The sequence below is a fragment of the Chenopodium quinoa genome, unplaced genomic scaffold (assembly GCF_001683475.1).
Source record: "Chenopodium quinoa cultivar QQ74 unplaced genomic scaffold, ASM168347v1, whole genome shotgun sequence".
In the NCBI taxonomy this organism is placed as follows: domain Eukaryota; kingdom Viridiplantae; phylum Streptophyta; class Magnoliopsida; order Caryophyllales; family Amaranthaceae; genus Chenopodium; species Chenopodium quinoa.
The window spans coordinates 440,886-455,902 of record NW_018742433.1 but is presented as its reverse complement, the minus strand read 5'-3'; the positions used below and the strand labels follow the sequence as shown (position 1 = coordinate 455,902).

The 15,017-nt window shown below is 37.8% G+C and overlaps 1 protein-coding gene across 1 annotated transcript; it reads right to left on the bottom strand.

Annotated features, from left to right (window-relative positions):
• Positions 1-11,595: 11,595 nt before the first annotated feature.
• LOC110715731 lies at positions 11,596-13,742 on the bottom strand. Its single transcript, XM_021894341.1, has 4 exons — positions 13,725-13,742; positions 12,748-13,353; positions 12,066-12,534; positions 11,596-11,969 (listed from the first exon to the last, which is right to left on the bottom strand). Exons 1-4 carry the CDS (start codon positions 13,740-13,742, stop codon positions 11,596-11,598), a joined length of 1,467 nt encoding a protein of 488 aa, XP_021750033.1.
• Between the last annotated feature and the right edge of the window lie 1,275 nt (positions 13,743-15,017).

The following is a 15,017-nucleotide window of genomic DNA, read 5'->3' as shown; positions in this document are numbered from 1 at the left end:
TTGGAAAATGCAGATTGAAGATTATTTATACCAGAAAAAAATCTATCAACCTCTGGAAGAGAAAAAGCCAGATGGCATGCAAGAAGCAGAATGGAAGCTTTTAGATAGACAAGCACTCGGAGTTATTCGATTGACGTTATCACGCAATGTGGCGTTTAACATTGCAAAGGAAACCACAACGGCAGGTCTCATGAAAGCTCTCTCTAATATGTATGAGAAGCCATCAGCCTCCAATAAAGTTCATTTGATGAGGCGGTTGTTTAGTTTGAGGATATCAGAAGGTGGATCGGTAGCTCAACACCTTAATGAACTCAATTCTGTCACAACCCAATTGAGTTTTGTTGAAATCAAATTTGATGATGAAGTATTAGCGTTAATACTTTTATCTTCCCTGCCAGATAGTTGGAATGCTACAGTCACAGCTGTGAGTAGCTCATCGGGAAATAACAAGTTGAAGTTTGATGACGTTCGTGATCTGGTTCTTAGTGAGGAGATTCGACGAAGAGAAAATCTGAGAGAAGAAAAATAACTCAGAGAAAAGAGGGGTTGTGTTTTTTGCACTTTGGTATAAATAGACATTTTGTTTATGTAATTTATTTCTCCCTCAAATTTGATTAAATAGAAAATTTGCATTTTTTTCTTAACAATTGGTACATTCTCTTCGGTATTGCATACAGAGTCAAGAGGAAGAAATTTAATCAGAAGGAATGAACGCGGAAGATCAAACTATCGAGGACAATCCAGAGATAGGAGGTCAAAATCCAGGAATCCAAATAATTTCCAAAACTTAAAGACTGTGGAGTGTTGGAATTGTGGAAAGATTGGACACTATAAAAATCAGTGCAAGGGAACACCAAAAGGCAAAGAAGTGAAGGCAGAGGCAAATGTCACTTCTACCGGAGAAGGTGATGATGCGTTGATATGCTCATTGGAGAGCAAAGAAGAGTCTTGGGTATTAGACTCTGGAGCATCGTTCCATGCTACTTCTAATAAAAACTTTTTTGAGAAGTATGTCCATAGAAACCTTGGACAGGTTTACCTTGGTGATGACCAACCTTGTGATATTGTTGGTCAAGGTAATGTCAAAATTAAGTTAAATGGGTCAGCTTGGGAGCTGAAGGATGTCAAACATGTTCCCGACCTAAGAAAGAACTTGATCTCAGTTGGGCAGTTGGCTCGTGAAGGTTACACTATAATCTTTCAAGGTGATAATTGGAAGATTTCAAAGGGAGCAATGATAGTTGCTCATGGTAAAAAGAATGGTACTCTCTATTTGACAGCTGGAGCGTGTTATTCGATTGCAGTTGCAACAGAGAATGAAAATTCCAAGTTATGGCACCAAAGACTTGGTCACATGAGTGAGAATGGAATGAAGATCATGCATTCAATTGGAAAACTCCCTAGTCTAAAATCTGTGAATTTAGACATGTGTGAAGAATGCATACTTGGAAAGCAGAAGAGGGTAAGCTTTCAGACATATGGAAGAACTCCAATGAAAGAAAAATTGGAGCTTGTTCATTCTGATGTGTGGGGACCAACAACCACCCAGTCTATAGGTGGAAAACAGTACTTTGTGACTTTTATTGATGATCACTCTAGGAAAGTATGGGTTTACTTTCTAAAATACAAGTCCGAAGTGTTTGAAGTTTTCAGGATATGGAAAGCTAGGGTTGAAAATGAAACAGGTCTGAAGATCAAAAGATTCAGGTCCGACAATGGCGAAGAATATGAGGACACCAAATTCAAGAAGTTTTGCTACGAGCATGGTATTAAGATGGAAAGAACTGTGCCAGGTACGCCTCAGCATAATGGCATAGCTGAGCGGATGAACCGAACATTGACAGAAAGAGCCAGAAGCATTCGTATACAGTCAGGTCTACCAAAACAATTCTGGGCAGAAGCAGTCAATACAACAGCTTACTTGATTAATCGAGGACCATCAACCCAATTGGAGTACAAATTACCAGAGGAGGTATGGAGCGGCAAAGAGATCAAATTGTCGCACTTAAAGGTATTTGGTTGTGTAGCTTATGTGCACATTAGTGATCAAGGCAGAAATAAGCTTGATCCTAAATCAAAAGTTTGCACTTTTATCGGTTATGGCAAAGATGAGTTCGGATACCGCATTTGGGATGATGAAAGCAAAAAGATTATTCGTTCAAGAGATGTAATTTTCAATGAGAGAGTCATGTACAAAGATAGGCATAAAATTGAGAGTTATGAAACAAATTAAAAAGAATCTACATTCATTGATGAAGATTATGTCCCAGACAGTACGATGCAAGAGTACACTATCATAAGTACTCCGCAACAAGAAGAACAAACTGTACAGGGCAGTTTATCGCAATGAAATGACATACAACAACCTTCTTGTCCAACTCCTACCCTAAGAAGGAGTACTCGACCACATGTGCCTAACAGAAAATATATGAATTATTTGTTATTAACTGATGATGGGGAACCAGAAGATTATTATGAAGCATCCCAGACCAGAGATGCTAGCAAGTGGGGGCTTGCAATGAAAGATGAAATGCAATCCCTGATTTCAAACCAGACATGGGAACTAACTGAGTTACCCATAGGTAAGAAGGCCCTTCATAACAAATGGATATATCGAGCAAAAAAGGAGCACGATGATTCCAAGAGGTATAAGGCTCGACTAGTTGTCAAAGGTTTTCAACAGAAAGAAGGAGTTGATTATAATGAGATATTCGCTCCTGTTGTGAAACTCAATACCATTAGAACAATGTTGAGTATTGTTGCAATTGAAGAACTTTATCTCGAGCAGTTAGATGTGAAGACTGCATTTCTTCATGGAGATCTTGATGAAGAAATATACATGCACCAGCCAGAAGGTTTTATAAAAAGTGGGAAAGAGCAGATGGTATGCAAACTTAAGAAAAGTTTATACGGGCTAAAACAAGCCCCAAGACAATGGTACAAAAAGTTTGATAACTTCATGCACAAGGAAGATTTCCAGAAGTGCAACGCTGACCACTGTTGCTACTTCAAGAGATATCAATCTAGTTATATCATCCTATTACTTTATGTTAATGATATGTTAATAGCAGGTTCTGATATGAATGATATTATAAAGTTGAAGCATCAATTGTCAAAGGAATTTGACATGAAGGACTTGGGTCCAGCAAAGAAGATTTTAGGAATGCAAATCACAAGAGATAAGCAGAGAGGCACTTTGCAGTTATCACAATCAGAGTACATCAAACGTGTTCTTCAGAGATTTAATATGGGTGATGCTAAGCCTGTTAGTACACCGTTGGCGAGTCATTTTCGTCTATCAAAGGATCAGTCCCCTCAGACAGATGAAGATAAAGAATATATGGCCAAGGTTCCTTATGCCTCGGCTATTGGAAGTTTGATGTATGCAATGGTTTGTACAAGACCAGATATTGGACATGCAGTGGGAGTTGTAAGCAGGTTTATGTCCAATCCAGGAAAAGTCCATTGGGAAGTTGTTAAATGGACTTTGAGGTATTTACGAGGTACAATTAATAAGTGTTTGTACTTTGGTAAAGGTGAATTGAAAATACAAGGTTACGTTGATGCAGACTTTGGCGGTGAAGTCGATAATAGAAAGAGCACAACGGGTTATGTATTTACAGTTGGAAATACAGCCGTAAGTTGGATGTTCCAACTACAAAAGATTGTTGCTTTATCCACTACAGAAGTTGAGTATGTGGCAGTGACCGAAGCTAGTAAAGAGATGATATGGCTTCAAGGTTTGTTAAATGAGCTGGGGTTCAAACAAGTGAATAATATTTTGTATAGCGATAGTCAGAGTGCTATACATTTAGCAAAGAATTCGGCGTTTCACTCAAGAACAAAGCACATCGGTATTCGTTATCACTTTATCAGGCCTCTTCTAGAAGATGAAGTGTTAACTCTTAAAAAGATTCTTGGCAGTAAGAATCCAACAGACATGTTAACGAAAACAGTGACGATTGACAAGTTGAAATTGTGCTCAACATCAATTGGTCTTAAAATGATAGAAGACTAGTTGAGGTTCTACTCCTTGGTGTGAAGACATATTGAAATCAGTCTTCAAGTGGGAGATTGTTGGCAGATAATTAAGAAACATAAAGAAAAAAAAATAAATGGTTATTAAATAACCATGCATTACCATTGAAAATTAAAGGTGTTTCCAAATATAGGGAAAAATAACTAATGGTAATAAATATTGCAGGCTAAATTTTAAATGGCTTAGGTTGTTTTGGGAAAACTATAAATTGAGCATTTCCTTCATTTGTATGTAATAATTTCAAGAGAAAATCTGAGAGAAGAAAAATAACTCAGAGAAAAGAGGGGTTGTGTTTTTTGCACTTTGGTATAAATAGACATTTTGTTTATGTAATTTATTTCTCCCTCAAATTTGATTAAATAGAAAATTTGCATTATTTTCTTAACATTGAGAATAAATATACTTAAAGTTGATTGACAAATTTTTTTCTTAGATCTCAATTTAATACGATTGACAGTAGGACCAAAAAATGGAACGTTACGTACTTACGTATCTAATAAGATTTCATATAAGTACGGTATATTTCTTCTAATTATACATGCATTATGATGCATCTACTTTGTCATATCACCTTAATTATAAGTATGTATATCACATAGGAACCGAGGGGAGGGGTCGGAGTCTAAAGTACAAGTACTTATTAATGAAAAAAAACTAAACGTAACATAATAATGATTTACTTATAAATTTGAAAATATTACTTGACAGAAACGAGAGATATCTGCTTCACTCTGAGCGTCTTCTTGTTCAACATCACGACTCTTTCTCTTTTCTTCTTGAGGTTGTAGTCGTTCAGCAAACTCGTCCAACAGCTCAACTTCAGAGGATATACTAGGCTGCAATGCCATTTCTGGTAACCCCAACAAACTATTAGTTGACGATGATGGTCGTATCCAAGCCGGTTCAGATTCGGGTACATGACTACTAACTCCAATCTCATCAACCTCGTCTTGAGAGACGGTCGTCACACCTAAATCCATGTACTTACCTTGGTCACACTCATTCATTTCACCATCGAGTCGTGGTACAGTGCCGTGGTGCGTACCGTGCGTGTAGTAGCCTAGCTATTTATGTACGTTTTATCGTATTATGCTTTTGGTGTGTCTTTTGCTGGTTTTTGGCTTTTGCCCTTTTTTCTGCTCCACAATATTTACGATCCTAGTGGTTTTTTTTTCTAGATTTCTTATTTCTGTTTTGTTATCTTTAATGGCTAACTTGGATATGGGGTGCATGCACCTACAAGGAACCGAGTGCTTGACGCTCACTTTGACACCTTTGTGACTTTGTCACATTTTCTAGTGACATTTATTTAGATGAAAGTCTTAAGTTGGAATATTGAAGGGGGTAAAAAGTCCGAGGCTCTTGCCAAATTGATTCATTTAAAGAGTAAACATAATTCGGATATCATTTTCGTTTTGGAAACTAGAACTAACCATACTAATAGCAAAAATATTTTAAAGGCCCTTCATTTTGAGAACGAATATATTTTTGATCCTATTAATCATTCTGGTGGTTTGTGGGTCAGTTGGAACAATAATAATATAACTATGAAAAGTATTGACCTTAAAGAGAGATGTGCTCATTTGTTAGTAAATTTTAAGTCTTTAAATAGAGATATGATTGTCACAGGGATATATTGTTCTGCACAAGAAGCTGAAAAACCTTTGTTTTGAGATTATTTAACCTCTTATAGCATAACACAAGTCTTCCTTGGCTTGTCCTTGGTGATTTTAATGAGATGTTATTTCATTCGGATAAGCTAGGAGGTAGAGCAATTACTAGTCAACAACTTCAACGTCTACCGGCTTTACTAGCTAACAGTAATTCCATTGAGGTACCTTGCTCTCAAAATGCTTTTTTTATGGAAGCAATGCCAAAATAACAAAGTAATATATGAAAGGTTAGATAGAGTCATCTCCAACCATCCTTTTAATCTCGTTTTTCCTAATAGTTTATCGTCATATGGTACCTTCACGGTATCGGATCATGTCCCTCTTCTTTTTGATTCACATTTCAATCCCGCTACTTTTACGCCAAGACCATTTTGTTTTCAAAACTACTGGACTCTAGATGCAGAATCTCACGCAATAATTAAAAAAAATGTGGCTCACCCAATTCAAGGGTCTCGTTTCAATCGCATTGAGCAAAAACTTTCTCGAATTAAAACTGAACTTAAATCGTGGGCAAAGAATCGATATGGCTATAACAGGAATAAAGTATTAGCTAACGAAGAAAAAATCAAACAACTTGAACAGGCGCTTCAGCTCCAGCCTTTTAACCCGATCCTAGTTAGTCATATCAACAGACTAATCCGTCAACGAGAAGCTTCTCTTATTTGGCCAGCGGTATTGGGGCGCCTTAAGTCGGAAAAAATGGCTAGTTTAAGGAGATAGGAATACTCGTTTTTCCATAATCGCATGCGAAAAAAATAGCCTCCACGACCATTCATAGGCTTCGAAATGACGATAATGATTGGGTTGATGATTCAAATGACATTCAAAAAATCCTTCGTGATTCCTTCTGCTTTCGTTTCCACTCGACACACTCTACGACAAGACACCTTGATCTTTCTTTCATTGAACCCATAACCTCAAATGAGGATTGTAGTTCTCTCCTCTCTCCCGTCACCCAATTAGAAATAAAAAAACGCTTTCTTTGATATGAACCCCAACAAAGCCCCGGGCTCAGATGGTTTTGGTGCAAAGTTCTTCCAATCCTATTGGAACATCATAGAATAGGACGTTACTCTTGCAATCCAAAGTTTCTTTTCCCATGGCCATTTACTCCCATCCTTGAACCACACTATTATTTTTCTGATTCCATAAACCAAGCAACCTGAGTCGCCTAATTATTTTCGCCCCGTTAGCTTGGTAAACACAGTTTATAAAGCCATTTCTAAAATATTAGTCACCCGTTTATGTCCAATTCTCAAAAAATCAATTAGCCCGCTGCAAAATGCTTTCACGCCAGATCATTTTCTTCATGATAACATACTTATTGTTCAGGAAGTACTGAATACTTTTCAAAAATCGAAGAATAAAACGGGATGGTGCGCACTAAAGTTAGATATGGAAAAAGCCTACGATGGGATCGAGTGGGACTTTCTTTGGGAGTGCCTTAAAGCTTTTGGATTTCCCGAACAATGGATTAATTGGATTAAAGAATGTGTTACTACTGTGTCGTATTCTCTAAATATAAATGGGGAAACAACCGAATGGTTTAAGCCTTCTCGATGTTTGCGGAAAGGAGACCCTTTATCTCCTTTTTATTTATCCTATGTATGGAGGTAATGATCAGAAAACTCTCTTTAGAAAGCTCGGATCGTAAATCAGGTAATTTGTCCAAGATCGTTCTATATTCCTTGCTTGCTATCCGCTGATGATAGCCTTATATTTTGCAAGGCCACCTCTTCGGCTTGTCGTAACCTAAAAACAGTGTTGGATGAGTTAGCTAGTAAATTTCCATAAATCATCTATTATTTTCTCCAAGAACGTTGCTAATAATCGAAAAGCGAGTTTAGCTTCCAACTTTAACATGATGCCAAAGGCTTCCCTAGGTAGATACTTAGGGGTGCATTTTAGTTCCTTTCATCCAACTAATGTGATTATAGGAATATTATTGAAAAAACAGAGCAGCGTATCCAACTCTGGGAAGCAGGCTACCTCTCCAAAGCCAGTAGACATACACTTATACAAAGCAACTTAGAGGCTCTACCTTCTTAATTATCTATGCTCCTCCTCCCTCGTTCCTGTAGAAGTTGCAAATAACATAGACTCCATCCATCAAAATTTCTTTTGGAGGCAAAACAAGGACAAGAATAGCATTCCCCTCATTTCTTAGGATAAGGTGTGCAGACTAAAGAATTATGGGGGTTTAGGCTTACGACGTACTCTACCTCTTAACAAGGCTTTCATAGCAAAGTTGGGTTGGAAAATAATCTCGAAACCGACCAACCTATAGGTTTAAATCGTTAGAGATAAATACCTTCATAATGCTTCCTTTTTCGAATACACGCCAGGTGCCAAAGACTCCTTTATTTGGAGAACAATCCTAGCCCAGCGAGATATTTTGAAAAAGTGCATTCGTTGGAAAATTGGGGTTGGACAGGATATCTTTTTTTGGATTGACAATTTGGTCACACACCAAAGCCGACTTGAGCTCCTACATATGGACCCCTACCTTGTAGATTTGGACACTAGGATGTCGGATTTTATCTCCGATAATAATCAATGGGATCGTCAGAAACTTAGAGCTTTTCTTCCCTCTCATATTGTCTCTCAAATTATTGGGTTCCCCTTGCCCTCCATCCTGGCAAGAGATAGTTCTGTGTGGGGTCTTACTCCATCTGGAAACTTCTCAGTTAAAACAGCCACATGGCTAGCTCATGATCTCAACCTAGATGACACCAAATAAACTCATCGTTGGATTTGGAAACTAGATATTCCACCAAAATTATTATTATTATTATTATTATTATTATTATTATTATTATTATTATTATATTATTATTATTATTGTTATTGTTATTAATATTGTTACGGTTGACATTTTTTTTTTGCGTGATTAAATTTTTTTAATAACCGATTAAAATTATTATTATTAGTAATGTTATTAGTATTAGGGTTGTTATTATTACTAGAAATAGTAATATTATTATAATTATTGTTGTTATTATTATTATCGTTGTTGGAAATATTCTTATTATTGTTGTTTTTATTAGTATTATTACCATTATTATTGTTATTAATATTGTTATTATTGTAATATTGCTTATTTTTTTGAATTTGAATATTAGTTGTTCAACTTTAATATCATAGTTATATTTTTAATTATTACTGATATTTGATTTTGTACTTATTTAATGTAGATTGAGGGTTCAGGTGCTCGTCATGTAGTATCAAGACGTTTCAATGCGTCTGTTAGGAGGGAGTCGAGTCGTTCGGTAAATACGGGGGCACCGTATCATCATGAGCAGCAATATGGGTCTCCTGGTACTTGGTTGGTGGAGCATCAGTCGCAAAGGAGCCTCCCCATGTACTTGTCGGGTGGAGTGCCTTCATCTGACGATGAGGATGAAGAGCGGGCAAGTCAGGCTGATCGAGATGAAGAGTATGACCCTCAGGATTATCATACGATGCATATGGGTGAGCATGGGAGATTTGTTAGTAGCAGTCAAGCAAGTCAGACTTCCACCAGGTCAGTAGAGACATGGGTAGTGCAGCAGCCGATGCTAGGTGGTCTTGAGGATGGTACTGTTATCCCTAGTTTTGGTGGTCACGTGGCTGCATATATATGGGGCGGGCAGGTGCATAATGTTTTGCGTTGTTTGAGTAGGACACAGTTGTGTTCTGCATTGGTTACCTGGCGAGGTCGTCTTGCACAGGAGCACCCGGAATTGATTGATGGCAGTGGTCTGTCTCACTTACCCGGGATCATGTTTAGGCGTTTTGACTGGCCGTTGATTTCTGCGTTTGTTGAGAGATGGCAGCCAGATACGAACACGTTTCATATGCCGTTTGGGGAGATCACGATCATGCTGCACGATGTGTATCATATTCTTGGGCTTTGTGTTGATAGTTCCATGGTTTCCACTACTCCTAGCACGGACGCCATACGGGACGCGTGCTCGATTACCATGGACATGACTGCGGAAGAGCTGAATGAGGAGTGCGGTACGAAAACCATTTGGCAGGGTAGTGGGGTGCTGACCGAGAGGATTATGGACTTGATCTTGGAGGGGCATAGGCCCTTCAGTGTCCATTACAGTGCCTACATGTGGTTAGTATTGGGCGTATGTCTGTTTTTAGACAAGAGTGGTAACCATACTCATCCGTCCTTCCTCAACGAGCTTGTTGTTGATGATCTTCCGATCAATGAGTTCTCTTGGGGTTCATCTGCTCTAGCATATCTGTATCGCCAGTTGGGTACGACATCAAGAAAAGATGTCGATTCAATCGTTGGTTGTCTCACGCTTCTGCAGGCGTGGATCTACGAGTACTTTTCGTGCTTCCGGCCTCAGCAGGGTACCTTGACGAGGGAGCTTAGTATTTCTCGTGCGTCTGCTTGGGATGTGGGATTGGGATGCCCTAACAAGAGCATGGAGCGCCTCCTCGCTCCTGGTTACATGTAGTGGTTGTACTGATTTTCTCATCCTTGTCTTTCTCCTGGTGGGTCATCAGATGGGAGTGCTAGACTACCCGAGAGGACTAACACGGACTATGTAAGTAGTTGTGTTTTATTATACTATAAATACCACTTAAACAAATTGTAATTTCTATAATTAATATGTTGTCCTCTTATTTGCCGTGGATGGGTCGGTCCATGGAGATTCACCGAAGATCACTGGATGAGTATCCCAACATGTCGCGTGAAACAAGGGCAATGACTGAGCAGCTGATAGATGACTGGAAGGCGATGATGGGGTTGTGAATTACCTGTCTTTTAGTTTTATATTAGCTGGTAGTCATTGTTTTACACTACTTTGCATTCGGCATGTAATTTAAGAAAGACTTATTTAATATTTGGTTTTGTTGAAACTTTGTTTAATTACTTTTATTGATTTATATTACATAGCTACAACCGTTCAACCTAAGTAAAAGTACATAAATCAGTTCATTGCCTAATTAATGCATCCCACATGTTCCTTCTAACTTCATATTGTTGATCCCATTTGTCGACACTTGGCTCGTGGTGCTCGGTCCACCATCCTGCAATCGGGGGAAGAGGTGAATTTTCTGCAAAATTAATACGGATGAAATGTGACCCCCCAACTGTAGCGATCACAACCTCTCGGGCAGGTGCCTTGACTGTGTTTCGTGCCGCAACGGTAAGATCGTGAGGCATGGGTAGTAGCAGGTTAGCACGGTGCCTACACCAACAATAATAACCCTTGCGTTGAACCAATTAGAAATAGGAAATAAATATTGAATTGCAACCATCTAATGCCGTGATTCAACCACCCCACTATCCCATCGAATACGTTCCACATTCATCCGAACCCTTCCAATCCCGTAAATCCTTTCGTACAGGAATGGATGAGCGGCGCCCTCGTTTGCTATTGTTTCCCGAGCGTCAAACCATTGTGCTTGATTACCGAAGAAGAAGTCGGCCACACAACGAAAGCCACAGTTACCATCGCCAATGACATCCTTCCATGCCGTGATGTAAGGCAACATCGGTCCTGAAAGCAAGTGCAAATACCTGCATTGGCGGATGTCACATGGATCTTCTGCTTCCGCACAAAATTAATGTTCAGTTATTAGTACGCTACAAGATGAAATACGTGCAAATCACAATAGCCACTCGTACCTATTTGTTGTGCACCATGTTGAGTGTTTCGACGGTTGACATGTTCGAAATAACAGGGATCACGTCTTGTATCATTGTTCCTTCGTCGACCTTGAACGTTGTGGTTTACCTATGGATCTTCAAGGTTTGAATGATCCGGATGCAGCTCCTCCTCAATGATGCGAGATACATTTCGAAGTACAGCAGGATCACTACCAATGACCTTATCAACCAGGGAACGAAAATGTGCAGCTTCCTCGGTAAAGTCGTTAACGAAATATCGGTACATCAACACCATCACCGATAACCAAGGTCTTCCAGAACGGATGAATTTTCCTTATATACAAGCCTGTTTGTGCAACTAGCGAATCATGTATCTGGCAAGCACATGGTAAACCGTGGGTCACACGCATTGCACATCCACAACGCTCATACACCTGGTAACTCAGCTCCCTCATCCTTCTCGTCTCGTCATCGAGAACTTTCAAACAATGTTGAGACACCTTGCCGTTAATACGTAACAGTGGCAGTTGTCTGTACTTCTCACTAATCTTCGACCTAGACGCCTCCAAACCATTACGAATTGCAATGATCTGATTACCAATATGATAATGTACTCGGGCCCATATGGTATCCAAAGAACCTGCCGTTGATTAAAATTATAAAAAACCGTTACGATTTATAATTAAAATAACTAAAACGAAGTAAATACATCAATTACAACATAATAACAACGAACCTGTCGAAGATTCAAACCACATCTTCACAGCCGAATTTTGGCTCTCAACTCTGCAAGTACTCGTGTTACCTAAGTGAAGAACTTGGTTCGTCCAAAATGTCACAAATTTCATTTTATGACAAAGCCATGTTCTCTCAACATAACTAATCATTGCCGGATAACTTTCCCACCGAGCCTTCATTGTATCTACATCAGCATTATAATCCGCCTCGGTTGCAGCATCCATGATACGTTTCCATTTGCCGTTTTTGAAACTCGCACCGATCCTCTTGTTTTTGAACACATCAGTGATCCGAGCCTCCACATGTTTGTTAATGTGCCATCGACAAAGTAAATGTGACGTCCCTAGAAACACTTCACTCAATGTCGCACACAGGCCAAGCTCACGGTCTGTCAAAAATACCGAGGGTTCCTTATCATATACCCAATCAACTCTCTTAATCTCTGCAAAACCCACCGATAGCTTGTCCTGCACTCGTTGCGCATGAACACATAAAAAACAAGGAAATTCTTATTTGTTGGTGTTACACCAACTATCTCAAACAACGGCATCCCGTATCGGTTGGTCTTGTAAGTCGAATCCATACCGATCACATGTGGGTACGTGCGTAGTATGTTTACCGTGATTGGGTGCACCATAAACGCATGTTGTAGATCATCAGACATAACCTAGTAAATATACTGACTTTAATTGTCTCGCCAAATGAAGAAATTGTTGAACAACTCCTCTCCCATCAGACATCTCCGTTCTCAAGTCATTCCGGCTGTTGTAAATATGTCTGATGTTTGGATGATCATTAGGAAATTGCTCTGCAATAGTCGCCATGATGTTACGCGGTGCAACCTTCGACTTTGTCATGTCACGCACAACCTTCTTCGCATCTGGGCTCAAGCTACTAATTTTACGATGACCCTCCTGATACACAATCATTGGATGGTTATGGGTCCCAGTTGCATCATTTTTTGCCCAGATCTTCCAACTATCGGTGATGAACTCATAATATATCTTGATGTAGAAAGGAAAACCATTACCTTTGGTTTTTGTGTCCTTTCGAATTGCGTTCTTAAGATCTCTCGGCTTGCTCCTTCGTCCCCGATCACATCTCAAATATCGATACGGTCGACCATCCCTGGTTTTGTTGTAAGACGATTTAACCAAAATAAATCCCTGATTTATGGCAACAACATCCGCCCATTTAACTGCATCATCAAACGTTGGAAAAAACGTGTCTGTGACAAAATTCGCACTATAATTCACACCGTCACCGCCGTCTTCAAACTCCGAATCCTATAAAAATAAAAGAAAACACACAAAACACTCCAATATTAGTATTTTAATTATAATATTAATAACAATATTTTTAAAACAACAACAACAACAATAATAATAATAATAATAATTACAATATTAATAACAATATTTATAAAACAACAACAACAATAATAATAATTACAATATTAATAACAATATTTATAAAACAACAACAACAATAATAATAGTAATAATAATAATAATAATAACAATAATAATAATAATAATAATAATAACAACAACAACAACAACAACAACAACAACAACAACAACAACAACAACAACAACAACAACAACAATAATAATAATATCATAACATTAACTAATATTAACTAATATTAACTAACATCAACTAACACTAACATTAACTAATATCACAACATTAACTAATAATAATCAATTTTTTTTGTAAAAAAATCAGAATTTATTAATGTAAATTAAAAATTTGTACATTGTTATCTATAAGAAAAATTACAAAATTAAATTATTATTAGTTAAACTAAGAAAAAAATAATTAAAAAGTTAAAACCAAATCATTTTGTCCCCCAAACCATATTTTCAGCAATTGTTTGGACCGCATTATCATTTCTTTCTCCCTCTTCTCCAATTTCTCAAGTAAAGCAATTTAGGAAGCACCTTCTTCAGCTTCATCTGTATCCACCTATTTTACTAGTACTTGATGATGCTAGATGTTACTAGAGCTCTTCCGATCTGGTTGACCTACTTGATCTATTACCAACTCCACTGCTAGTCCTCCTGTTTATAGTAGTCTCCACAACTTTACCACCTACCAAATATTTAATAAAAAAACCACTTCAAAACCATCATTCATACAACATATATCAAGCAATTAACGCGAAATAAAATCGATTACTACTTGGGGTTTTGTGTTCATCATCAGAAGCATGTTCACCATCAGAACCATCCATCAAATGGGTCTTTTCTTTTGCATCATTATCCAGCCTACAGCCTTCAACAGTTCCACAAACTTGAACTCCTCCACTATGCTCTTCATACCCTTTCGACCAAACATCAAATCAAAAATAACAAAATCAATTTTTTTTTTTCATTTAGGCATTTCATCAAACACTTGGCAGGCAACACACCAAAACGAAATTAATCCACACTATACCAATTAATCAACATAACCATACTCAATAATTCCAAAATTTATTAACTATTTAAAACCAGAAAATTCCAAACACATAACCCACAAAAAAATCTGTACAAAACATCACATTTACAGTAGGAAGAACACAAAAAGATAGATTTAATTAACAACCCATATAAAAATAAAATAAAAAGATAAAAAAAAGAGGGAAAAGGGCTTTGATTACTGCAAGGAGCCAGAGATCAGGACTGGGAGATAAAAATCTTACCTCAGCTTCAATGAATAGAAAAAAGAATCAATAACAAAGAATATAATCATCAATTGGAGCATATAATTATTAATTAACATTATATACCACTGATTTAAATAAAAATTGAGAACAAATGATAACGAAAAAGAAATAGACCTGGGACTAGCAAAATTAATTTTTCTTCTTCTTCCTACTACGCTGTTCTCTCTCCTTTTTTGACTAGGCTATTTTTGGAGGGATACAGTAAGAATTTAAGGCATAGATGCACTACACACCGTC

Bases quoted from the DNA above. Each gene is read 5' to 3' on its own strand.
- LOC110715731 (XM_021894341.1), bottom strand. The intron at 12,535-12,747 runs GTATATTTACTA...CAACGAGTGCAG, and splicing joins TGGCGAGACAATTAAAGTCA to GACAAGCTATCGGTGGGTTT. The intron at 11,970-12,065 runs GTTCGTTGTTAT...AATCAACGGCAG, and splicing joins GTGGTTTGAATCTTCGACAG to GTTCTTTGGATACCATATGG.